Source organism: Notechis scutatus, chromosome 5, assembly GCF_049901735.1.
Source record: "Notechis scutatus isolate UNSWTSFEM ecotype Mainland chromosome 5, rNotScu1.2, whole genome shotgun sequence".
Taxonomy (NCBI): Eukaryota; Metazoa; Chordata; class Lepidosauria; order Squamata; family Elapidae; genus Notechis; species Notechis scutatus.
In genome coordinates this window covers 115,086,670-115,113,745 of record NC_142013.1, presented here as the reverse complement: position 1 = coordinate 115,113,745, position 27,076 = coordinate 115,086,670, and the positions used below count along the sequence as shown (strand labels likewise).

The window sequence follows — 27,076 nt, the reverse complement described above, 5'->3', positions numbered from 1 at the left end:
AATAGGGACAGGATCTTTTTTTAAGGTCTCAGGGAATGCTCCCGTGACATGATTAATTTATGAATCTAAATCAATTTAGACAATTTCCTGACAGGGAGAGCAATTAACCAGTGGAACAGAAGTTGCCTTCAGAAGTTGTTGGTGCTCCATTACTGGAAGTTTTAAAAGAGATTGGAAGAGATTGAAGGTCGATAATCTCCCTATTCTTTTGTCTGAAATGGTAGACTCTACTCTACCTTAGGTCATTATATTCTAGAAGGTCCTTTCCAATATATTATTCTATTCTATTCTCTATTCTATTCTATTCTATTCTATTCTATTCTATTCTATTCTATTCTATTCTATTCTACTCTACTCTATTGTACTGTATGCTGTGCTATGCTATGCTATTCTATAGTATATTTTCTATTCTATTTTATTCTGTATATTCTCTATTCCACTCCATTCTATTTAGTAAGACTGTATTACTATTCTTCTTCTCATCCTCCCTATTTTAACCAATCTCTTCCAACTTATAACTATAACAGTGTTGCTTGTATCTTTACAATTTATGTTGTTTTATTTAGTTTCCTGGTATGATTTGATTGCTTATTTAGTATCCTATGATTATCACTGTGTTGTATCTTATGATTCTTGATGTATTTTTTATGTACATGGAGAACATTTGCACCAAAGACAAATTCCTTGTGTGTCCAATCACACTTGGCCAATAAAGAATTCTGTTCTGTTCTATTCTATTTTCTATTCTATTCCATTCCATTCTATTTTCTGTTCTATTTTCTATTCTATTTTCTATTCTATTCCATTCCATTCCATTTTCTGTTCTATTTTCTATTCTATTTTCTGTTCTATTTTCTGTTCTATTTTCTATTCTATTTTCTATTCTATTTTCTATTCTATTTTCTATTCTATTCCATTCCATTTTCTGTTCTATTTTCTATTTTCTATTCTATTTTCTATTCTATTCTATTCCATTCTATTCCATTCCATTTTCTGTTCTATTTTCTATTCTATTTTCTGTTCTATTTTCTATTCTATTTTCTATTCTATTTTCTATTCTATTCCATTCCATTCTATTTTCTGTTCTATTTTCTATTCTATTTTCTGTTCTATTTTCTATTCTATTTTCTATTCTATTTTCTATTCTATTTTCTATTCTATTTTCTATTCTATTCTATTCCATTCTATTTTCTATTCTATTTTCTATTCTATTTTCTGTTCTATTTTCTATTCTATTTTCTATTCTATTTTCTATTCTATTTTCTATTCTATTCCATTCCATTCTATTTTCTGTTCTATTTTCTATTCTATTTTCTGTTCTATTTTCTATTCTATTTTCTATTCTATTTTCTATTCTATTTTCTATTCTATTCTATTCCATTCTATTCCATTCCATTCCATTTTTTGTTCTATTTTCTATTCTATTTTCTATTCTATTTTCTATTCTATTTTCTATTCTATTCTATTCCATTCTATTCCATTCCATTCCATTTTCTGTTCTATTTTCTATTCTATTTTCTATTCTATTCCATTCCATTCTATTTTCTATTCTATTTTCTATTCTATTTTCTGTTCTATTTTCTGTTCTATTTTCTGTTCTATTTTCTATTCCATTCCATTCCAAGTTCCTCCTGCTCTCAAAACCCTCGAAGAAAGGCTGGGTGAGATCTTCTGCACAGGGTCTGACACGACCTTCGCACCCACCTTAAATCTATCCTGCCTTTCGCAAAGGCCTCCGCTGGGCATCGGGGCTCGGCACTTGTGCTTCACGGGTTCAAAGGTGCCAGCGTAGGTGATATAGCGGCTTTTGAGCATCCCTGAAAGCTCCTTGTTTTCTACTTCTTCTTCCACCTCACTGGGAGCCCAGAAGCGATGCTGAGAGGAAAACCTAGAGAGAAGAAAATTCAGTGATAAATCACCGATATAAATTCCTCTACATGCTCCTGATATTCGGCCCTTTTATATATCTAATTTTTAGTTTACTTTCTTGCAACTGCACCTCGTACAACGAAATCAAACACCATCTTCAGTGCACATCATGACCATGAAAATAAACACAAACACACATCCTTCACCCTCCACACATTGAACCGAAAACCCCCGACACCACACCAACATTGCACTATACAGTAGAATTCAAATGAGCTACTGCTCTGGGATAGAAGCTGTTTTTCAGCCTGTTTGTCCTTGTTTTTATTATTATCCTGTACCATCTGCCAGGTGGTAATAGTTAAAAAAAAGGGTGCCCAGGATGAGACCTAATAATAAAAGCTTGGATTTAGTGCGCCCAAATACAACTATTTTAACCTCAGCTGGTCCTCAACATATGACCTCAAATGAGGCCAACATTTCTGTTGCTAAGCAAGACAGGTATTAAGCGAATTTATGACCTCTCTTGCCCCCATTGTTAAGTGAATCTGGCTTCCCGTTTGCTTGTTTGTTTGTTTTTTATAATTTTTATTTTATTTTATAACTTATAAAAATTCCATCTTTTAGTTAAATAGTGTGTTCTGTGGGTACAAATATTTCTAGGAAATAATAATCAAAGTGTTTACAACAATGTTCATTATATTAGTATTAGTTCAATAATAATAATAATAATAATAATAATAATAATAATAATAATAATAATAATAATAATAATAATAATAATAATAATAATAATATAGCTTATCCATTTTAACAAACCTCCCTTGCATCATTAGTCCTTTTCTTATATCTACATTTCTAACTTCTGTTTTTATTAGCTAGCCACTGATCAAAGAAGTCCCATGTCAAAAAGTATACAGTTTCTTCCTTTTGCTTAATTGCAAGTGTTAGTCTATCCATTTCTGCACATCCTCATATTTTTTTTAATCACATTTTCACCTGTGGGGATCTCTTCCCTTTTCCACTGCTGTGCAAACACAATTCTAGCTTCTTTGCTTGTTAAAAGGTCGCAAAAGGAGGACCATGTGACACTGCAACTGTCATAAATATACGAGTCAGTTTCCAAGCATCTTAATTTTGACCCTGGAGAAGGCTGCAATGGTCGTAAGTGTGAACAATGGTCGTAAGTCAGTGTTTTCAGTGCTGTAGCAATGTTGAACTGTCACTAAAAGTAACTGTTGTAAGTCGAGGACTTCCTGTACAAGCTAACTTCAATCAGGTGCTATTTGAAGGGAGTCATTTCCAGATCTTTTCCTTTCCTTGGTTATTAGATTTGCTGTCTTGGAGTCTCTGCAGAATAAAGCTGCATAAAATTTCAGGGGAAGAAATGGGAGGTATGTGATTTTGCTGAAGGTCCCAAATGTTGTCAGAGACCAAGGAAGAACAAATCAAGCCATCTGGAACCCCTGGTTTGTGGAAACGGTCATCACACGGTAACCCAGACAGAATATAGAATGTCCTTCTCTCCTTGATTAGAAGGGGGTTGGACTAGATCAGGGGTCGCCAACCTTTTGGACCCCAGGGACCACCAAACTCATAATTTTAAATCTACTAAGGCTACTAATATGAATTTTGACTGGCATTGGCTTGCTGATGTTGGTGCAAGGGAGGGAGAGAAAAAGAGAAAGAGAAAGAAAAAGAGAGAGAGAGAGATCTAACCTATCCCTCTCCCCCCCCCCCCAAACACAGAGGGAGGGGTAGGGTTCTGTGGGTGTGGCCTAATTTGTGGGTGTGGCTTGCTGGTCATGTGACTGGCTGGGCATGGCTTGTATGTAAATATTATAAATATTTATGTAAATATTGAATTTTTTATTTAAAAAAAGAGCAACTTTTACCCAAAATCGGGCAAAGCAGGCAGGCAGATTGAGTTGCTCACAGAATCACAGATTCACTCAGAGATCTGTATTTCTGCCATCAGCTACCTGAGTCTGCCCTGAATAATGGAAGCTTCAGGCTCAGCTCTGCTTTTAGATTAGCTAGAAAGCAAGAAATCCAATGTTTTCCTGCTTTCTAGCTAATCTAAATCTCCTGGCACAGCAGAACAGCTGATAGTTGCGGGGGGGAGAGAAAGATAGCAACTTAGCAGGCAAGTTTGCCAGGTCAGGAGTCAGTGGGCAGGGAGGGTTCCCGCCGGCCATGTGGGCGGCGCAGCCTTGTGTTCCCAGGCAGCCTGGATTAATTGCTTTGGGGGGGGGGGGACTATTTCTTTGCAGACCACAAAAATTTTCTCGTGGTTGGTAACCACTGGATAAGAAGCTCCCTTCCAACTCTTGTTCCTCTGTAATTATGAGAATGGTCTTTACTAAAATGGGAAGATAAAGTTAGTATGTAACTGTTTTTTGGAATAAATATATGGTTTGAATATAATAAAGGGAATACCATGTGGAATCTGATGTAAAATGTATATTTGTACGTGTGCCTAATTAATAGTAGTTAAGGAACTACTACGGCTGTATTGTTTATACATTTTTATAATGGGTTAAAGGGAGTAAATGGGGAGTAAATGTATAAGTAAAGGTGTGGCAAACTCAAATTGGGAATAAAAGGGGAAAAACCTTTGAATGGAATAATTGCACGTGGAAAAAATTGCAAATGTGGCAGATGTAAGAATACGTGTATAATTATTATCGAAATTGAATAAGAATATGGATAACATTGTTCAGTAAGACAGGAGAATATTTAAAGAAATGAAATAAGCTGTAATATGAAATAAGATTATATAAAATAAGAGTAATGAATATAGAAATTGAATAAGAATATCGATAATATTGTTAAATAATGTATGCAAGTATTTAAAGAAAAGGTTAATAAGTAATAATATGATATAAATTTGGATATGAAAGCTGGTATGTAATTATGGTCACGTTTGTATGGAAATGTGAAAACCTGGAAACACATTGTTCACCTAATGAGATGTTTTTAAAAGATTAAAAAAATAAAAAAAATATTTTTAAAAAATGAGAGAGAACGGTCCTTGAATTTTGAAAGCAAGTTTGGGGCTTGGTTCAAAGCAGATGCTACTAATTGTGGGGAAGGTTATTTTTTTCTCCCAAAAAAGGGTAATGAAAATTGAAAGTTGGATTTTATTTTAAAGAGAGGGAGGAAGGAAGAGAAAGACTCGACTTTCCGACGTCCAAACTGGTTTTATGCAATCTTATTGTTGACATCTTATGCCCCCTAGCGGATTAAGAATAGGTTTTCCTGGAAATTTAGCCAACGTTGTTGATCTTCACCAATTTTCCTATTTCTACCAATTATAATATTAATATTTTTGCACTACCCTTCTCGGTCTAAAGCAGTCTGCAAATGAATAAACAGAATTGGACACTGAATTAATTAAACATTGAACTTTGTTTGAGCTGAATCAGTTTGGGTAAGAAATTATCTGAATGCTCTTTCTCTCCCAGGAACTTGAATAGAATAGAATTCTTTATTGGCCAAGTGTGATTGGACACACAAGGAATTGGTCTTGGTGCAAATGCTTTCAGTGTACATAGAAGAAAATATACATTTGTCAAGAGTCGAGAATCATCAGGTACAACACTTCATAATAGGGTACAATAAGCAATCAAATGAGAGAGAGAGAGAGAGAGAGAAAGAGAGAGAGAGAGAGAGAGAGAGAGAGATGATAGGTAGGTAGGTAGGTAGGTAGATAGGTAGGAAGACAGGTAGGTAGGTAGGTAGGTAGATAGATGGATGATAGGTAGGTAGGTAGGAAGGAAGATAGATGGACTAGACTAGAAAGAATAGAATAGAATAGAATAGAATAGAATAGAATAGAATAGAATAGAATAGAATAGAATATTCATTATTGGCCAAGTGTGATTGGACACACAAGGAATTTGTCTTGGTGCAAATGCTCTCAGGGTACATAGAAGAAAATATACATTTGTCAAGAGTTGAGAATCATAAGGTATGACACTTAATAGTCGTCAAAGGGTACAATAAGCAATCAAATCATACTAGGAAACAGTCAATATAAATCGTAAGGATACAAGCAACGAAGTTACAGTCATACAGTCACAAGTGGGAGGGGATGAGGGATAAGGAGTGATGAGAAGATTAACAGTAATCGTAATGCAGACTTTGTAAATAGTTGGACAGTCTTGAGGGAATCATTTGTTTAGCAGAGTGATGGCGTTGGGGAAAAAATGAGCATGTAAAATGTGCGTGCATCTATCATCGTAAACAATTTTGGAACTGGTTCACCTCCAGGCAGGGAAACGTGTTAAAATATTTGGGACCCATTTACCTGAGGATTTTTCCAGACGTTGGTTGCTCCTGGCCCCAGTAGAAGAGATCGAGTCCAAAAGGGACCAGGGGAGCTCTGGCTTTCTCCCTTTGCGTTGATTGCTGGCCTCCTTGGATGTGGTTGGTTCACAATCCCTAACAACATGCATGGAAAAAAAAATGGGAAAGAGAAAGACGACCAAATTTCAGCTTGCGCTCAAATTTGCGTGATGCAGCCTGTTGCTAAGCGGGAATTCACCTGGTTTATTGTGTGTTCACAACAACACTCTTGTGTTTTGGATTCCTGGGAGGAGAGGCAGACCAAGCAAGATCTAAGAAGGGGGACTAAATTTTACAGCCTTCTCATCTTTAACAAGCATAATTATAACAATCCTTCACACTTTCCTTCTAATTAAGCGGTTGTTTGGCTGTTGGAGTTGGTGGCTTCTTCGGCTGGGGGTTCCAGTGAACAAACCTCATCAAGGAACCCCCCAGAAACACCCAAACCAAAACTCTCAGGGCAAGCCATTTGTACATTAAAACGAAGAGTAAACCCCACTCCCTTCTAGCACTGATGATGTTACCTAGTTGGGTAATAAAATGTCTACAAGGGGGAAAAATAAACCAAACTCAAAGAGCACCAAAGAGCACCTCCCTCCCTCTCTCCTCCTCTTCCTCCTTCTCCTTCTTGTTTTCTTCCTCTTCTTCCTCCTTCCCCTTCCTCCTCCTTCTCCTCTTCCTCCTTCTCTTCCTTGTTCCCCCTCCTCCCCTTCCTCCTCCTTCTCGTTTTCCTCCTCCTCTTCCTCCTCTTCCTTCTTCCCCTCCTCCTCCTCCCCTCTTCCTCCTCCTTTTCTTCTTCCTCCTCCTTCCCCCTCCTCCTCCTCTTCCTCCCCCGCAACCATTACTCCCTTCTAACACGGATGACATTACCTAGTTGGGTAATGAAATGTCTGCAAGGAAAAAACCAAACCAAAACTTAGAGAACACCAAGGACCCCCAAAATGTTCACAATGCCCTGATTTAAAATATCGTCTCTACAACGACATAAGAAAGGCCAACTTTACACAGTGATTAAGGCCTAACATGCTTCCATGCCGTTGATTGGTACCCGAGAATGCGATGGGGGCAGAGATGCCTCTTCAACGTCTACTATCTACCTGTCCTCTGCAGTGGGCAGCCTGGGCAGTTTATCTCGGATAATTTTCCAGGTGGCTGCAGCGCAGGTGGGATCCAGCTCTTCCTCCTTCCTCACAGATGGGGACGAGAACGGAGATGCTGGGGCAGCTCTGTTCTTTCCAGTCCCGGCCACATTTTTCCTGGTGGGCAAGACAGGCTCCAGGCCTCAGAGAATAAAGGAAGAGAGAGTCTGGTGAGTGGAAGTATTGCCGAGCTGGGCGTAAAACGATTCCTGCCTCATCCGAAGGTGGGTTTGCCCAGCTAACGTTGTACACAGAATATGGTTCTAAGGCTACCTGGAAAATTAGTTCACGAATCCAAAACATTGCTGTCCAGCAAAAGAACCAAACTGAGTAAGAAGAGACATACATTTTTGCCTGCACGGTTGAGGGATGGGTATTTACCTGAGCTAAGTTGCAACATTTCTGATTCATGTTTTGTATTTAAGGAAAATATGATTATACTCCTCTGTCTGTTGAGCCCTCGTGGCACAGTGGCGAGAATGCAGTATTACAGGATGGGCTCCCTGCCCACTGACAGGAGTTTGATCCTGACCAGCTCAAAGTTGCCTCAGCCTTACGACCTTCTGAGGTGGGTAAAATGAGGACCGAGATTGTTGGGGGGCAATACGCTGACTCTGTAAATCACTTAGAGAGGGCTGGAAAGGACTGTGAAGCAGGATAGGATAGGATAGGATATTGGAAAGAAGAGTAGAGTAGAGTAGAGTAGAGTAGAGTAGAGTAGAGTAGAGTAGAGTAGAGTAGAGTAGAACAGAAGTTATTGTTCTATTCTATTCTATTCTATTCTATTCTATTCTATTCTATTCTATTCTATTCTATTCTATTCTATTCTATTCTTCATCCCAATATTCTATTCTATTTCTATTTCTATTATTTCTATTTCTATTTCTATTCCTTTGTTGACAATAACTTTGAATGTACACTAATCGGCCTACATTAGAATGAAATTTCATTGCGTTTAGTTCTCAAAGACTCACCATCTATATATGTGCATCTGCTCTTGCTATCCCAGGTTATGTAACTTTCCATTTCACATTAAGCAAAATGCTCCCAAAATTGCAATTTTTCCAGACTTTAAAGCTATCCTTTACGTATTTTTAACGTTCCATCATACCACTGACAATGCTTTTGGTTAATACACGTCACCTAATACTTTCACCGGCAGAAGGAAAAAAAAATGAAATAAAAGTCCAAATTCCCTTTTTTCCTCCTCCTTTAAACTGACCCAATGGCACCTATTTGCCTGCGGCAATAAAGCAAGACAGTGCTAAAGAGAGATAAATCAATAGAAGGAAAGAGAGAGGTTGGGTTTTCCGCAGCAAGTTGGACAGGGGAGAAGGCTGACTTTATTGATTTCAGCTCGTTCAGCTGGCCTTGTAATTAAAATGTAAATTTGAGAAAGAGATTATGTCCTGATAGAAATGGTGGGATTAGGGGGAAGATTAAAAAAACTCCTTGGATAACAAAAAACAAAAAACAAAATCCAGAGAAGATAGAAGAGCAGACTTCATCGGGATTTAGTGCAATGGAGAGAAATGCACACCAAGCAAGAACATAAATTATAAAAAATAAAAACTTTTCGGAGAATGGGTTTGCTTCCTACCAGCCTTCCCGTACACAGATCCAATCCATTTAATCTACGAAAAAATGTTGATTAATATGAGCTAGAATCCCAAGAATTTAGGCAGGAGAATTGGGAAATCTTTTGTCTTCTGCTCCACGCAACAGGAGCAAAATTGTTGTGTGAAGGCACACCACCATTCTGTGTTACAAGCTGAATTTGATCTCAATCTGATGTAAAGATGCACAAATGTGCTTTGGATCCAGTTTGGGCACCTGATTTTTTTGATATATTTCCCAATTTTTAAAAAAATATTTTTTAGAATATATTCTTCTAATATCATTCATTAAATCTTTAGCCTATCGCTGTGCCTTTATCTATCAGCATCGTTTCATTCTCTGCTTTTTACTGGAACTACCAGCCTCATTTTGGTTCAAATATACTCTTCTATAAATAACTTCTCTTAGTTTTTAAGCATTTCGTTAAAGTTTATTATAAGGTAGAATAAAAGAGAAGCAAAAATCGAGAAAGTTAAAGAGAAAAGAAGTGCAGAAAGAAGAGAGAAAAAAGGGGGTGTGGAGTTGTGACTTCCAATTTTTTCAGTACAGTGCAGTAGAATACAAACAAATGCCAGGTCACGATTGTCCCAAAAGTGCTTTTTTCAGGAAGCAACTGGACTTTCCTGTTTTTCTTTGAAGATGTTTCACTTCTCATCCAAGAAGCTTCTTCAGTTCCTCTTCTTCAGAGCTGAAGAAGCTTCTTGGATGAGAAGTGAAACATCTTCAAAGGAAAAACCCAGAAAGTCCAGTTGCTTCCTGAAAAAAAAAGCACCTTTGGGACAATACAAACCAACCTTTTTGCTTTAAATTTCTAAATATTTCAACCCATTTCTACCACCACAAAAAAACCCTTGTAGTCATCGGAACCTACAATTAAAGTTTTATTTCTCTTTCAGTTTTGAGTACAGAATCCAGAAGCCATTTCCAAACAGAAGGAAAACTAGATAAATTCTTCTTCCCTTTCGTTGGCTTTGTCATCTTTGCCAACACTAGAGTCAGACCGATTCTTCCACTGAAGGTCTTTCCATCTTTTGGGCATTTATAGTAAGGAAGTTCCAAATTTTTCTTTCAAGGTCTTTTATCGGTCAAATTTAAAATAAGTTCCGATTGCAATCAAAGGGCCCGTTTCTCAATCAAATTGGACTCTTTTGCTGGGAATTTGGAGTGCAAAAAAATCCATTGGTGATCAGGTGCTAGTGTAAATAAGGATTATACAAATGAGGGGTCATTAAAAAAGGCTGGTAATGTTAATTTGGCATGACACCCCTTAATGGGTTATGTCTTCACACTTCAGTTGTCTAATCACAGAAATTCTTTTGCAAATTTGCATTCCATCTTGCCCACAGAAAATCAAATTGGCTCTCACTTCTATCCCAAAACTCATTTCTTGCCCTAATGGCAGTCAGGATGTACTTTTTTTTTTGCAGCTGTGAGATTAATTAAAAACTACTCTGCTGTTTCTGGATGGTAACTGTTTGGTTATAGAGCAGAGACCTAGTATACAAAGAAAAGAAAAATTGGTAAGCCATGAAACAGAAGGTTCTAAATTTTAAGGATAAAATGGAAATTGGACAATTCAGTGCTTCTTCTCTATCTCAGTGCTTGCTGTGAAAAGGCATTCAAGTAGCAGTTGAACTTTGGAGGTTTTTTATATCAGGATGCAAAAGGCTTAGGAATTGCCCACTTTATACGAGCGTGGGTTTCAGAGTGGAATGCTTTAATTAAAAGCAAATTAATTTTTATTCCAAGATAAGCAGTTTATAATTTGCTGTTAATCAGCATGCAAATTCAAAGCAACGTGGACAATTTTGTGTAGGGGTATTTCCTGAAAATGCTTCGTAAACAGATCACTGGGCATCCAATTCAATCAATCGATCGATCAATCAACCAGAATGCAGCTGGAAGGGACCTTGAGAGATCTTCTAGTCCAACCCCCTGCTCAAGCGGGAGACCCTATACAATTTGAGACAAGTGGCTGTCCAGTCTCTTAAAAACCTCCACCCACAACTTCTGGAGGCAACTTCTATTCCACTGATTAATTGTTCTAATTGTCAGGAAATTTCTCCTTAGTTCTAGGTTGAATCTCTCCCTGCTTAGTTCCCATCCATGGTTTCTTGTCCTGCCTTCAGGTGTTTTGGAGAATAATTTGACCCCCCTCTTCTTTGTGGCAGCCCCTCAAATACTGGAATACTGCTATCATGTCCTCCCCTGGTCCTTCTTTTCATTAAACTAGCCATGCCCAGTTTTTGCAACGGTTCTTCATATGAATCAAGTTAATTCATATTTGGATACCACAGCTCTGCAGATGGACAATAAGGTATTTTGAAGCAGATGGGGGAGTTGGCACCTGGATAGGTTTCCTTAATTGAAAATACATCATTATGTCAATTGCACAGGGCAGGTGTGCAAACCCAGGTGTTTTTTTTAAAGATGTTTTAGAGAATTACAGATGTTCTTCCCTTTTGAATTTGAACACCTGTTAGGTGTTTGTGAATTCCTTTTTAAAACATCTACAATTCTTCTTCACTTTTACTTCTTTAGACTTTCACTTAGAAGACAGTTTGCAACACCAATTGAAAATACAGGTAGCAACAGAAGAGAAAATGCTACCCAAAATATACAATTTTCTTTTGAATTTCAAAATGGAAGAAGAAATTGTAAAGGAAACAACGATAGTTTGGGCAAAAAATCTGGGATATAACATTGAATTAGAATATTGGGAAAAACGTGGGGGAAAAAAATATAACTAACTCTATCAGCAGCGCATAGAGAAAACATATACAAAATGTTTTACAGATGGTACCTATCCCCCGCCAGATTGGCAAAGATGTTTCCAAATAGAAGCCCAAACTGTTGGAAATGTAAAAATAAACAGGGCACCTTCTTCCACATGTGGTGGACATGATTGGAACCCAAAAAAATATTGGAGTAGAATTCATAAGTGGATAGAGGAAATAATGAGGGGGAAAAATCAAAGTCAGACAGGAACCGTTCTTATTAGGAATATTAAGGGAAAGTCATGCTAAAACAGATGTATATATTATTTTACATATACTAACAGCAACTAGGATTGTATAAGCACAGTCCTGGAAGCAAGAGAATATACCAACTGAACTGAAGGGACAGTGATAAGAAAGATCCTGGACTTTGCAGAGATGGACAGGCTGACCCTTCAGTTAAAAGAGAAAAATGAAATTGAGTACTATCTAGTCTGGGGCACCTGATATATTTGGCTAGAGCAGGGGTCTCCAACCAGTGGGCCAGGGACCAATGGTGGTCCATGAGAAAATTTTGGTGGTCCGCAGATAAATGTCTCCCCCCCAACCCAAAAGCAATTGGTTCAGGCTGTGCAGGAACACAAGGTTGTGCCTCCCACAGGGCCTGCGGGAACACAAGGCTTGCGTCGCTTGCATTGCGAACAACACGAGGTAGTGAGGGGAGGGGAGAAAGGGAAGAAGGGGGGAACTTGCCCCATGCACCCCACGCACCTGGCTTGGCCACCGGGCTGCTTCTTTCCGCTTCTTCCTTCTTCTGCTTTTGGCTGCACGCAAGGAAAGCAGCAAAAATCTTTCTTCCTCTCCCCCAAACTCTGCCAGAAATGAGTCTTTGGGACCCTACAAGTCCTCCTGCTCCAAGAGGCTGTGCTGGCAAAGACTCATTTCTGGCAGAGTTTGGGGGAGAGAAAGAAAGACTTCTGCTATTTCTGCTGGTTTCCTTGCATGCAGCCAAAAGTCTCTCCCCCCACCCCCCAGAGAACGGAGCTGGTATCCTGCGATCCCAAATAAAGAATGATCGATTGGTAGGAAAATGGGGTGGGGGATTTTCCTGCAGACTTTTGGGGGGATTTTCCCAGGGTCTCTGGGCCACGGGATTTAAAATGATGAGTGTGGTGGTCCCTGAGGTCCAAAAGGTTGGCTACACCTGGGCTAGACAATAGATATAAAAGTAATATAGCAATTGATATATGAACATGAATGATGATGATGCTGTAACGTCGTTGGAAATGTAAATATGTTTTTAAACTGTTGGAAATGTCTAATAAAAATTATATACATACATACATACACATATATATATACATGTAATGTAATGTAATGTAATGTAATGTAATGTAATGTAATGTAATATAATATAATATAATATAATATAATATAATATAATAATATAATATAATATAATATAATATAATATAATATAATATAATATAATATAATAAATATAATATAATAAATATAATATAATATAATATAATATAATATAATATAATATAATATAATATAATAATATAATAATATAATATAATATAATATAATATAATATAATATAATATAATATAATATAATATAATATAATATAATAATATAATATAATAATATAATATAATATAATATAATATAATATAATATAATATAATATAATATAATATAATATAATATAATATAATATAATATAATATAATATAAACAGGTAGCCCTTGACTTATGACCATCATTGAGCCCAAAATTTGATACTAAGTGAGACATTTCTTAAGTGAGTTTTGCCAATCATGCCACCGTTGTTCAGCGAATCACTGCATTTGTTAGGACACTGTGACGTCATAAATATGAGACAGTTGCCAAGCCTCTGAATTTTGATCTAAAAATAAGTCACTTTTTTCCAGAGATGTCGTTGTCAACTAAAAAGATGCCCTTTTTAGCTGCCAGCAGAAAGAGAGTGGGGGGAAATAGTGCATTCCTCAAGTGCCCAGATAATCGCCCTGGAAGCCTAAAGTTGTCAGTGAACAAAAATATGACTGGAGAGCCTGATTGATGTCTCTTGGCTATGGAGGTGTCCCATTGAAGAATATACATCCAGGGGGTGGGAGGAAGACCAGGATCAAGGGGGAAATGAATGATGTATTTTAGTGTCGGCTGCACCCAGCTAACGCCGTCATGGCCGCTCCTAATAAAGCATATTTTTTTTTACTCTGAGCGATGCGGCTAGAGACTTCTGATTTGAATGAGGCTGGATTTGTTGGAGCCCTGACAGTCGTAACTTTGAACGGCCATGAAGTGAAAGACTGTAAGTGGAGAACTACTTGTAAAAGGTCTGAGGGCCATGAGGGAAAAAAATATGTTTAATTGACAGAGAATGTAGACATTTTATTATGGATGGGAAAAGGAGAAAGCCAGGAGTAGCAGCTCCCAGGAATCCGTGGGAGCCATTTTTTAAACTGAGCTGATCATTTCTTACAGAGCGTACTAGATCGAGTGAGATCCTAACAAAACTCTCAAGAGCCGGTGAAAAAAAAAAAAGACTGAAGAAGGGTGACAAGATTTACCCGGGTTGCAAAGCTCTAAATGCCATGGTAAAATTAAGGCTGCAAGTTTTAATTGAATAATTGGTGTCGTTAATCAAAGGAAGCTTTAAGGAAGGCTTAAAAATGTCCCCCCGATTAATCAGCCGGGCTGGAAATAAATAAAGATGGCAGATTGCTGCTGGATAGACTAGAATCCACCGGGACACGATACGCTTTGCCTAAGCAAAAAAGAAGTTGCTAGAAAAATATAACAACTGAGGTAAGACTTTTCTCTAAAACCCAGCACAATTAATTCCCTTTTCCGCATTTCCAAAGCAAAAAATTGCAGGCAATTAACTCCGCTTAACGAAGGTCAGCGGTTCTCCAAAGATCAGGCAGTCCTCAAACTTACAACAGTTCATTTAGTGACTGTTCAAAATTACGTCATTGAAAAAAAGTGACATACGATTGTTTTTCACCCTTATGGCCATTGCAGTATCCTCATGGTCATGTGATCAGAATTCAGAGGCTTGGCAACTGGCATGGATTTTTGACGGTTGCAGTGTCTTGGGGTCATGTGACAGGGAGCGGGAGTGTGGCTCCGTTGGATGTGGGAGAAAAGGGGGAAGAGCAGGGGAGAGGGAGAACAAGGGAAAGGAGGTTCAGAGGAAAACCCAGGCCCACCCCCTCTTCATCCTAGGGCATGCAGGGAGGAACGGAGAAGGGAGCAACTTGGCTTACGGGGGAGGAAAGGGCCCTGATTCCCTCCATTAGCTACAGCTGGGAACACCGTGTTTAAAAAGGAAAGCTGAGCACAGCAAGTTGTTGGAAGCAAATTGTGAATTATCTGGTATGTTTGAGGCTTATCTGGGTTCCTGGCGTCTTCCCAACTGTGTGTGTTTTGCTGGCCTTTCAAGTCTGCAATTCCTTATTCTGCCCTGTCCAGTGAATTGCTGCAGTGTGGTTTGTGTGGATTTTTAGTTATAGCTTGTGTGTACTTTGTTTTCGGACTGAATTTCCTCCACTTAAAAAGGCTGTTCCTGAGAGTTTTTCTCCAGCCGAAGGTAACCTGGACATTGGGGGAAAAGTTGGAGAAAGTTAAAGGGACTCTTCTTGCTTATTTGACTGTGTTGCCTTTGTGCCATGCTCCGGGTCATCACACGGGGCAAGAAAAGTCATAGATGGGACAAAACTCACTTTGCAAATTTCCCACTTAGCAACTTCAATTCCAGACTCAATTTTAATTGTAAGTTGATGGGCTAGCTGTACATCTTTCTTATTCGTATCCATTTCATGTATTCATAATCATGTTTATACTGATACCTATTATCTAACAATTGCTTGACAAAATAAAATAAATAAATAAAATAAAAAAAATGTTATTCAGAAATCTGATAAGAATTTCTCCTTGAAAACTTCCGGTTTGTCGGCTTCATGAGTGGCAGGGATTTGCGAAGCTGCGCGATCCCTGCCGCGCTAGCCGTTTTTGGGGCTCCGATCCGGACGGATACGGAGCTAGGCTGCCCTGCAGGGGCAGCTGAAGGTAGGGGGATCCGGAGAGGGGTTTGGGGTGTTGCAGACCCCCTCCCGGCCAGCAGAACCCCTTTTCCCAGGACGGTGCAGCGGTGGTCCGTAATGGCCGCCACAAAGAAGCTGGCAGCCGGGTAAGAATGCGCAGGAGGAAGTGGAGAAAGTACTTGAAAGGAGAAAGTTTTTCTTGGTTCCTAGGACTCTAAGACATATTTAACAAAATTCCTGAAAAGTATGACTTTCTGAATGATACCTTCGAGAAGAGGAAAAAGCGGCAGTTTGATGGTGCTGAAAGGATAGCTTACCCTCTTTTTCTACGGAATAAAAAGTGAATATTAAGAAACCTATTTTTTTTTTTTAGGTGAAAACTGGCTCTAAGCGATGAGTGGGAAAAGAGAGGACTAAAAAAAAAATATTTGTATGCTAAGACTTTGTTGGAGGAGATGCCTTAAGGATTGAAAGACTAAAATATATTGCAATAAGATTTTAAGAAATAGATTTGGACTTTCTTTTTTTCTGATTGATACTACCCTAGGAGGAGAGAGTGGGAACTCTGTCTTGGTTTGGACTGATTGATAACTTTGGGATTGTTTTATTTTTCCTTTGGAATATTTTGGTTGTTGTAAGAGAAAAGAAAAGAAAAGATTTATAATGGCTCCTTCTATTGAGGAACTGAGAAGGGACTATGAGCAAGCAAAAAAAAAATGGTAAAGCTGGTTTGAAAGAAGCCTGCCTTTTTTTGGAAATGGCGCTCATTAACTATCAACAAACATTGCAACAGATGAAGACAGCAGAAGAAGAAGAAGGAGAGGAAGCCATCTTTAATAAATCTCAGAACTCGACCAAGAGGGAAGGAAGAGGAAAGGAAGAGAAATAAAGGACTTAAGATTTAAAAAAACATTTAAGAAAGGGAAAAATAAGGTGCAAAATCAATATAATGATGGTAAACAAAAGGGAAGAGGAATACGACAGAGAAGGGAAGCCAGTAAGGCAGAGGCTAGAAGAAGGGGGTAGAAAGGTTTGTTGGGAGAAGAAAGAAAGGAAAAGGTGGAGAAAAGCTACAAAGTTTTGAAATTAAATGGGAAAAAAGGAATCTTTTTTAGGAATAAAGGATAAGTATAATTTCTGCAAAGAGATTTTGCAAGGTACATAAGATGATATTGTAGTATTGTATTAGAAATAGAAAACTTAAATGGCTTAAGAGTTGATAAGAGATTAAAATGTTGAAATGTTAATAATGATTGGTTTTAAAATTTAATAATATGAGGGGAGATTTAGAATATTGAGCTTTAATTAAAGAGTTTAACAAGACTATGGTATTGATGTTATTATAAAATTTTTATTATAGTATTTGTTTTTAATATTTAGATTTATTGTTTAACTATGTATTTAATTATTCTGGATGTATTATTCAGTTAGAATGTACCAAGCAAAATCGGATTGGGTATTGGGTGTTATTTTAAAGATTAACTTGATTAATTTAGTGGGGAGATAGAAAGGCATCATACTCTGATTAGTGATTTCAGGAGAAATTTCTTTTTTTTTTATAAGGAATGAGACAAAGGTACAATAAAGAATGGACAAAAGATACAAATATAATGACTCAAATTAAGATGATTAATTAAGATAGAATTAAAAAGAGTGAAATATGGGGAGAAGTTAATATAGAAGACTTAGAATGGTAAATAAAATAAGTAATGATATGTAATATGAGCATGAATACAGTGGAAGTCCATGAAGAAAGAGATACCTGGGTCCAAGTTACTTTCCAAAAAGATTTTTTTATGTTTTGTGTGTTGTGTATATATGTTTTTTTTTTTTTTGGGGAGAATTAATGAAACCTTGCAGAAATATAGAATAAGAATAATGGTAACTAAGTCAGAAAGAAATAGATGAAATAATAATAATAAAATGGAATAAGAGTAAAGAGAAATAAAGAGAAAATGGATAAGAGGTTTTTGTATGTTTATATGGAAATGGTTTAAAATAGAATTATAGTTCATCTGACTTGTTAAATTTATAATGGAAAAAGGTTTAAATATGTAATGGATAATGATGACTTGTGTGTTTTGAAAATTAATAAAACTTGTTTTAAAAAAAAAAAAAAGAATTTCTCCTTCTCAAATTCACTGGCCGAAAGAAAACGTTCCAAACGGAAACCAGCCCCAAAAGCAAAACTTTCCTTCATGGTTGGACAAACTCACCATATTCTTCCCGAAGGTGATCAGGGATGTGCGGCTCAAACCCCTCTTTCTCAGGCACCTCAACAAACTCCTCTTCCTCCTCCTCCTCCTCCTCCTCCTCATTTTCACTTTTCATCTAGGACAAAGAGTAAAAAAAAAAGTTCATGACACCATGGAGGGGTGGGAAAATCTCACCATCCATTCTAGCAGAAGCCGCAGGCTTGGGTGTGTTATTACACTCAAAATGTATTTAGTATTTATTTTCTGTGGCTCCCTTCTGGCAGGCAGTTCCCAAGGATTTCTAGCAGGACTTCCAGATTCTGTAACCACTTTGGTTCCCCGTGCCATTCGTCTCGTAAACTTGCAAGATGTTCGTCTCTCTCGATGTACCCGTATACATCTGAACTAGGCTGTTGTTTCTCCGTGTCATATAATATATGTGGGTACAGGCATAATTTTGTATTTGTTTATTTTGTCATGACTGTCAACTCATAAAATATTTCTAGGGTCCTTTTAGAGGTGCCAACAGAAAGGAAGGGGGGGAGCAGTGCGGCAGCTTGGAAACTGAAAGTGCATTCCATAAATGTTTTCAAAGATAATAACTAGGTGACCGAAGTTTCTACCAGTGCAAAATTCTAACTGGAGAGCATGATTGATGACTCTGAGCTATGGATGTGTCCCATTGGAGAATATGAATTATGATACACCCAGGGGTGGGGGGAAACCAGGGTCAAGGGTTACAATGAATGACGTGCCTCATAGTCGGCTACACCCAGGCAGTGCCGGCATGTTAACTCCCAATAAATCCTTTTTAAGTTTTGGAAGTTTGGCTCGAGTCTCAGGATTTAATTGCCGGAATCCTGACAGCATTCATGTAACATCATTGGAGGTGGTGACCCCTTTGAGAGCTGCATGCAATGAAATTTCATTTTAATGTATGCCAATTAGTCTACATTCAAAGGGACAATCAAGTTATTCTAAGTTTATCAATGGAAGGTTTGGCATCTCTTTTCATTTCCAAGATTAACTTCCATACTGTTCTGACCAAGGCTTCCTAAGACGGTAACAACCACACGCTGTTCCCAAAAACTTTTTTTTAAAAATTATTTCAATGGCTGTTGAAATATATGCATTCACAGCCTGTCATGAGTCCCAAAAAGTTTGTCAATAGTCCCACAGAAGTTCTGCCACAGTCCTTCAGGATAAGGCTGATAAGCACCCACCTTTATCTCCCTTGAAATGCTGCCAAGGACTAAATTGCCAATTAGTTGTACAAGGCCAAATGGAGCACAAACTCCACACAGAGCTTCAAGGTTTCAAACTGACCAGAACGAGCAAAGTTGCTTCCTGCAAAGGCTCGTGTCCCTTTGCTCCTCCTTTATGTCTTATGGGAGGGGCCAATCACCTCCAAGCCTTACTCCCGAGTCGCCCCTTTTGTCTTAACTGTTCTTGCCTTCTGGCAGCTCTGTGCATGCGCGCGCTGGGAACAGGCTCTCCTTGTTCCTCTGCCTCACTGATGTCAGATTCTGGAGGCTCCGGAGTTCACATGTAACTCTCATATGGCCCTGGCACCATCTCTGTGTCGGACGCAGATCCCTCGTCCGAGCCCTCCCCAGAATCCAGGACCAGCCCCTGTTCCTTCCCTCTGTCCGACTCTGCTGCCGCCGGCGGACCGCAACATATATTACTGGCAGTCCTTCCACTTACAACCATACATTTAGTGATGGCACTGAAAAAAGTGACTTACAATTGGTTTTCACACTTATGACCATTGCGGCCTCCCCATAGTCATATTGACCAAAATTCAGACATTTGACATATTTATGATGGTTGCAGTGTCCTGGGGTTACGTGATCCCCTTTTGGGACCATCTTGATAAGCAAAATCAATGGGGAAGCCAGATTCACTTAACGACCGTGTGACTAATTTAATGACTGCAGTGATTCACTTAACCATCTATGTAGCAAGAAAGGTCGTAAAATGGGGCAAAACTCACTTAAACTGTCTCACTTAGTAATGGAAATTTGGGGCTCAGCTGTGGTCATTGTAAGTCGAGGACTACTTGTGTACGGAAAAGCACTACAATCCGTTGGCCCATTCACCCAGGAGGGGGTTAGAAATATATCAGGGAAAATGAAAGCAATACCATACTGTATACCTTTTAATGAGAGATTTTAGGTTTGATCCAATTGGTGTCATGCCCCTGTCGGAGTCTGAATCCAAGGAGGAAGACAGACAGCTGACAGGGAGTGGGAGTGTGGCTCCATTGACGGTGGAAAAAACTGGGGAAGGGCAAAGTCCAGCTGGGCAGAGCAGTGGAGAGGGAGAACAAGGGAGATGGAGTTCAGAGGACGAACCAGGCCCACCCCCTCCTCATCCTAGGGCACGCAGGAAGGAACGGAGAAGAGAACAATGTGGGCTGCATGGCTTACGGGGGAGGAAATGGCCCTGATTCCCTTCATTAGCCATAGCTGGGAATGAGAGTTTAAGAAAGATGCAAGCTGAGTGCGGCAGCTGCTGGGAACAAACGTGAGTTTATCTTGTGTTGACTTTGATTATCTGTGTTTCTGGCATGTGAGTTTTGCTGTTCCTTCACGTCTGGAATTCTTGCTCCTGCCCTGCCAGACTAATTACCTCATCTTGCCTTGATTGGACTTATAGTTACAGTTTTTGTTGACCACGTTTTGGACTTGATTCTCTGCAGCCAACGGCTCTTCCTGGGAGAGTTTTTCTCCAGCCAGAAGGTAACCTGGACATTGGGGGCAAAGTTGGAGCTAATAAAGGGACTCCTACTGATTGTCTGACTGGGTCGCCTTTGTGCCACGCCCCTTTGGGTCATCACAATAGGGTTGTTCTTCAGAGGGAGAGGGGTGGCATATAAATTTAATAAATAATAACGTTTGCTGTTAAAACTAAGTATATCAACATAAGAATGATTGTTCTTCCCTCGCTTCAGTCTTTTTTTAAGTTTATTTTTGAAGGAAATGCTGAGAAACCTCTGCTTCTCTCAATGAAAAACAACAAAAATTTAAAAACTAGGATATGGCAAGAACGGGGGGACGGGGGGGGGGACCCTAAACCTTTACATCATTGCGTGATGTTTTACGCAATCTCCTTGTGGCAGCCGTGTGGGGAAGAATTACAGCCAACATCCTATTTCCCCAGAACCTAATAACGCCTTCGGACTCAAGAAATTACTGGAATTACAAGAGGCAGACTGTAAATAGATAAAATAAATTGCACATTAAAAGTTAACTGATTCATAAATTTTATACTCGTTATTGCTATTTTTATGAACTGCCAAATCTCTTTACCATAGTTATATTCTGGGAGGGGAGGGAGATATTTTTCCAGGATAGGTAAAATAAGTGGTTTTTTTTTCAAGAGGCAACTGGACTTTCTGGTTTTGCTTTGAAGACATTTCGCTTCTCATCCAAGAAGCTTCTTCAGCTCTGAAAAACTGAAGAAGTTTCTTAGATGAGAAGTGAAACATCTTCAAAGCAAAACCAAAAAGTCTAGTTGCCTCTTGGAAAAAAAACCACCTTTGGCACATCCAGGACCTGCAGGATGGAGAATCTCCATAGATGTAAAAAAAAAAAAAAGGCATTATTTATAATAGCTAATACTATAGTCTCCCTTAACATATTGTATATGCCTAGGAATTATCCTTTTTTTAAAAAAGTCTAACTTTTCTTTGAGATTAACTTCAGATTAGAGTTCAGGGAATTTTTTTAAAAGAAGTTCTGCAGTTTTTGATCTGACGTTAGGGAAATTCCTGTGCAATTTCTTTGCAACAATGCAATTGTGCCAGTGATCCCTAACAATGAGAAGTTTGCAGGCTGTGTTTTTGCAAAGGGCGCTTAAAACTTTCATTTACAAAGAGAGAGAGAGAGAGAGAGAGAGAGAGAGAGAGAGAGAGAGAGAGAGAGAGAGAGAGCCTATCCTGGTTTTATTTTGTAAAACACTGAACCCAATCCAATAACCCTTCAGCAAAAATTCACCGTTGGCTTGAAAAAGATAGAGAGGCCCCTTTAACTTGGTAAACTGGAAGAAAATGGTTTAACCTGCTTATGAAGGGCCTTCCTTGTCAGCCTATTTTTGACCAAGGAGAAAAACCAGCTTTTGAATGCAATGCTAAAACATCACTGAACTTTTCCTGCAGGTGACTGATGGGGTATACAAATCCTCAAACCTTTTCCTTCCTCTGAACTTTAACCGTGTGCTTGTGAGCAGGGGAAGGGAAATGAAAATGTAAGTTTTGGTTCTTGATCTTGATATTTTTAGGATGCTCCGCCGGATAGGACTGGTGCACGCTTGAGTTCCAGGGAAGAAGATAAAAAAATTAGGAAGAGTTTGGTGGCACCCACAGAGAAAGAAAGTTGAAATAATTTGAGTGCTTCTGAAGGCAACTGAGTTGGGACTGAAAGGAAGGCGGCAGATTTCCTTAAATAGTTCTCTAAATAGTTGAAATTAGAATTGGAATATTCTTGACTGGACACACGAGGAATTTGTCTGCGGTGCAGAAACTCTCAGTGTACGTACAGACAACAACATGATAAATCATAAGATGCAATCGTTGATCATAAGATACAAACAAGTGATAAACCATATGATACCAATAGGAGAAGGGACTAGGAAAGATGATACAGCCCTACTACAGTACATGGGTATATGTCTTTAGGCATAAGACAGTGCTGCAGGAGTTAGGTGTTCCGCAGAGGGATAGCATGGGGAGAGGAAACCATGATTTAATATTAAATAGGATTTAATATGAGGTTAACCTGGAGGAAAAGTTAAAATGGAGTTTAAAAGTTTGCTGAAACTTCCCAGTTACTATTTTACCCAGTGCCTAGAAAGGATTTAGGCTCATAAAGAGGTATCTCCCAATTAATCCCCAAGAAGGGACGTGTGTAAGATGAAACTGGGGCGGCAACATTCTTGCACACTTACACTCCAAGAGGCACAAAGGTTTTTGCCGGAGAGCGGAATAATAAGATGCAAATTCACTCTGTTTAGGCACAATCCATGAAGTGCACATTTAGTCTCTATAGAAAGCATTAATCATGGGAAACTGTAATATTTGTTATCAGTCCAACACTAATCAAAAGCCAAGCCTGTCACTTCCACTGACCTGTAAAACGTCCCAATTATACTCTTTGGAAATGACAGGAGCACTTAACTTCCTCGCGGAGCAAATGACGACAATCAATCACGTTTGAATAACAATGAGCCACGGAGCTGAAAATTATTTTTTGTATAGGATCTAGCCAGGAATTTATGAAAGGTGAAAAGCCACCAAGGTTTTAGGGGCGATGATTGCTTTCAGCTAGTACAGTGCATATCAAACACTAAACAGAATTTATGGGTTTTAATTTCCCAAAAGGTAGATGTGGACTTGGTGCTACAATGCATAACATATAATGCCAGGTTTTAAATATGAGGGTCATTTTCATAAAATATTATGCTTATTGTCTGCACCCTTGGATTCGACGAATAACTTCTTTATTAAGTTCTCATTTGCGGTAAAAGAAAAAAAGAAAATTAACGCCTTAGCATTAATCCCTCGGTTCCCAAATAAAGATATTAGCATTCCTATTATTTTAAGCAAACTGCCTTCCCCTCTTTATTTGTAAAGATAATTGACTATAAATGGCATTGAGTGGGAAGAAGATATCTTGAGGGGGAACGATCAGAACTGGGCAGAAACAAGATCATTCCATCATTTCCATTTCCCTCCCCACTTCTTTTCATTTAAAAACTGCTTATTGAAAGAACACTCTTTTTTTTATACCCAGAAAAGCAGCAGAATTGCATTAATTAAGACTTGCAATGTTTGAATCTCTTTTTTCTAATTCAAAAATATGTCTTGCCTCAGTGCAAAACTCTGCTTCTGACTCTCGTGGATGTAGAAGTGTGCAGTTTGAATGCACCCTCAACAGTAGTGACAAGACAATCAATAGGCTAGCAGACCTCCGAGATCCCTTCCCACCCAATTATTCTATGTTCTACCTAAATATCTTTTCCAAGGTCTTCGTGGCTAGTCTGAGGCATATTTCCTGACTTCATTCATGGTTCCTTCATTGCTGATGGCTATTTTTATTTCACTTATTCCAATGAGCAATGCTGTATTCAGTGAGAAACGATAATTGTTCTTCATTTTTTTTTTTACAAAGAATATCTACTTTGGGGTGCCACAGACATAGCTCTCTTAGATGCTTCTTCATGGTCAGCCAGGGTGGACCCTTGCTTTAGCATATATAATATAATGGTTTGGTCAGATTTGCTTTATAGGTCAGAGAAGCGGCATCTTAATTAATCAATTAATTAATTAAATTCATCCATCATGTACCATCAATCCATTGTATATTCTATCTATCTATCTATCTATCTATCTATCTATCTATCTATCTATCTATCTATCTATTTATCTATCTATCTATCTATCTAATTCTTTCTTGGCCAAGTGTGATTGGACACACAAGGAATTTGTCTTGGTGCAAATGCTCTCAGTGTCCATAAAAGAAAAGATATATTCATCAAGAGTCACAAATCATAAGGCTTAATAATAATAATAATAATAATAATAATAATAATAATAATAATAATAATAATAATAATAATAATAATAATAATAGCAGCAGCATACGGTACAAAAAGCAATCAAATCATACTAGGAAAGTCAATATAAATCATAAGGATACAAGTGACAAAGTTACAGTTATACAGTCACAAGTGGGAGGGGATGGGTGATAAGGAGTGATGAGAAGATTAATAATACAGTGCAGACTTTGTAAATAGTTGAACAGTGTTGAGGGAATTATTTGTTTAGCAGAGTGATGGCGTTGGGGAAAAACTGTCCTTGTGTCTAGTTGTTCTGGTGTGCAGGGCTCTACAGCGTTGTTTTGATGATAGGAGTTGAAACAGTTTATGTCTGGGATGTGAGGGGTCTATAGATATTTTCACAGCCCTCTTTTTGACTCATGCAGTATGTAGGTCCTCCATGGAAGGCAGGTTGGTAGCAATTGATATAGTAATAGATGGTAACTATCTATCTATATCTATTTATCTATCCATCCATCCATTTATCTGTTCTATTTATCTATCCATTTTGTATTATGTACCATCTATCTGTCTATCCATCATATATTCTTTCTTTCTATCTATCTATCTATCTATCTATCTATCTATCTATCTATCTATCCACCCAACTACTCATCTATCATATCCATCCATCCCTATAATTTCTCATCTATCTATATATCCATCTATCTATCCATCCATCATCCATCTCTATTTATGATCTATCTATCCATCTATCCATCTATCCATCATCTATCTATCTATCTATCTATCTATCTATCTATCTATCTATCTATCTATCTATCTATCTATCTATCTATCTATCTATCTATCTATCTATCTATCCATCTATCTATCATCTATCTATCAATCTATCTATCTATCTATCTATCTATCTATCTATCTATCTATCTATCTATCTATCTATCTATCTATCTATCTATCTATCTATCTATCTATCTATCTATCTATCTATCCATCCATCCATCCATCCATCTATCTATCTATCCATCCATCATCCATCTCTATCTAGGATCTACCTACCTACCTACCAAGGAGTCAGTGTGGTTTAGTGGTTAAGCACCAGGGTAGAAACTGGGAGAGTCTTGAGTTCTAGTCCCACGTCAGGCACGCAGCCAGCTGGGTGGCCCTGGGCCAGTCATTCTCTCTCAGCCCTAGGAAGGAGCCAATGGGAAGCCACTTCTGAACCCTGACTAAGAACATGACAGGGACTCGTCCCGGCCGTTGCCAGGAGTCGACAAGGACTCAATGGCGCACACCCACAACTGCAGACACGTCCCTAGGAGAAAAAAGGAAGCCAAAGCTATTAGCTCGCCGACTCCGAATTTCCGAAAAAGACAAGCCGCTTTGTGGATCACAATGTGGGCAACCCACAACGTCTCCCTTCCCCTCATGAAACCGCTTCCGCTCAGGCGTGAGCGTAAGTGGGGCCCAGAGTTGAGTTGTGATTTTTTCCCCCGCTAATGTGAGGCAATCCTCTCATAAGTGAACTCTAAACTTCATTTGTCTTTCAGCAGGCTTGATGACTATGCATTTAAAAACCCATTCTCTCTTATAAACTAAAAATTAAGCGTACTCAACTGTGGTGGCCGTCACTGCACCTGCTATTTATATGCTAATATCCTCACCAGAAGATCTTGCAAATTATTCTACCACACCAATATCTCACACGCATCTACTCACACTGATTCTCTCTCTCTCTCTCTCTCTGATTTTTGGCCAAGGAATTTCTCTCTCTCTCTCTCTCTCATTCACTCTTTCTTTCTCTTTCTCTCTCATTCTCTCCCTCTCTTTCTGTCCCTCATTCTTTTTCTCTCATTCATTTTCAGTCTCTCTCTTTCTCTCCCTCTCTTTCTGTCCCTCATTCTTTTTCTCTCTCATTCTTTCTCTCTCTCATTCTTTCTCTCATTCTCTTTCTCTTGCTGTCCCTCATTCTCTTTCTCTCTTTCTCTTTCTTTCTCTCATTCTCTCTTTCTCTCATTCTATCTTTGTCTCTCATTTTCTCTTTCTGTCCCTCATTCTCTTTCTCTTTCATTCTTTTTCTGTCTCTCATTCTTCCTTTCTCTCTCTCTCTGATTTTTGGCCAAGGAATTTCTCTCTCTCTCATTCACTCATTCTTTCTCTTTCTCCCTCATTCTCTCCCTCTCTTTCTGTCCCTCATTCTTTTTCTCTCTCATTCATTTTCAGTCTTTCTCTCTCTCTGTGTGTGTCCCTCATTCTGTTTCTCTCTTTCTCTTTCTCTCTCTCATTCTCTTTCTCTTGCTGTCCCTCATTCTCTTTCTCTCATTCTCTCTTTCTGTCCCTTCTCTTTCTTTCTCTCTTTCTCTCATTCTCTCTTTGTCTCTCATTTTCTCTTTCTGTCCCTCATTCTCTTTCTCTCTTTCATTCTTTTCTGTCTCTCATTCTTCCTTTCTCTCTCTCTCTCTTTCTGTCCCTCATTCTCTTTCTCTCTCTCATTCTCTCTTTCTCTCATTCTATCTTTGTCTCTCATTTTCTCTTTCTGTCCCTCA

At 38.5% G+C, this 27,076-nt stretch overlaps 1 protein-coding gene across 1 annotated transcript in view; it reads right to left on the bottom strand.

The window, feature by feature from the left end:
* UVSSA (UV stimulated scaffold protein A) overlaps positions 1-27,076 on the bottom strand; it is a 55,637-nt gene that overhangs the window by 14,197 nt on the left and 14,364 nt on the right. The window contains 5 exon segments of the mRNA XM_087967589.1: positions 1,705-1,888; positions 6,182-6,269; positions 6,272-6,315; positions 7,317-7,500; positions 17,988-18,102. Of these exon segments, the coding sequence (XP_087823715.1) occupies positions 1,705-1,888; positions 6,182-6,269; positions 6,272-6,315; positions 7,317-7,500; positions 17,988-18,102 (615 nt within the window).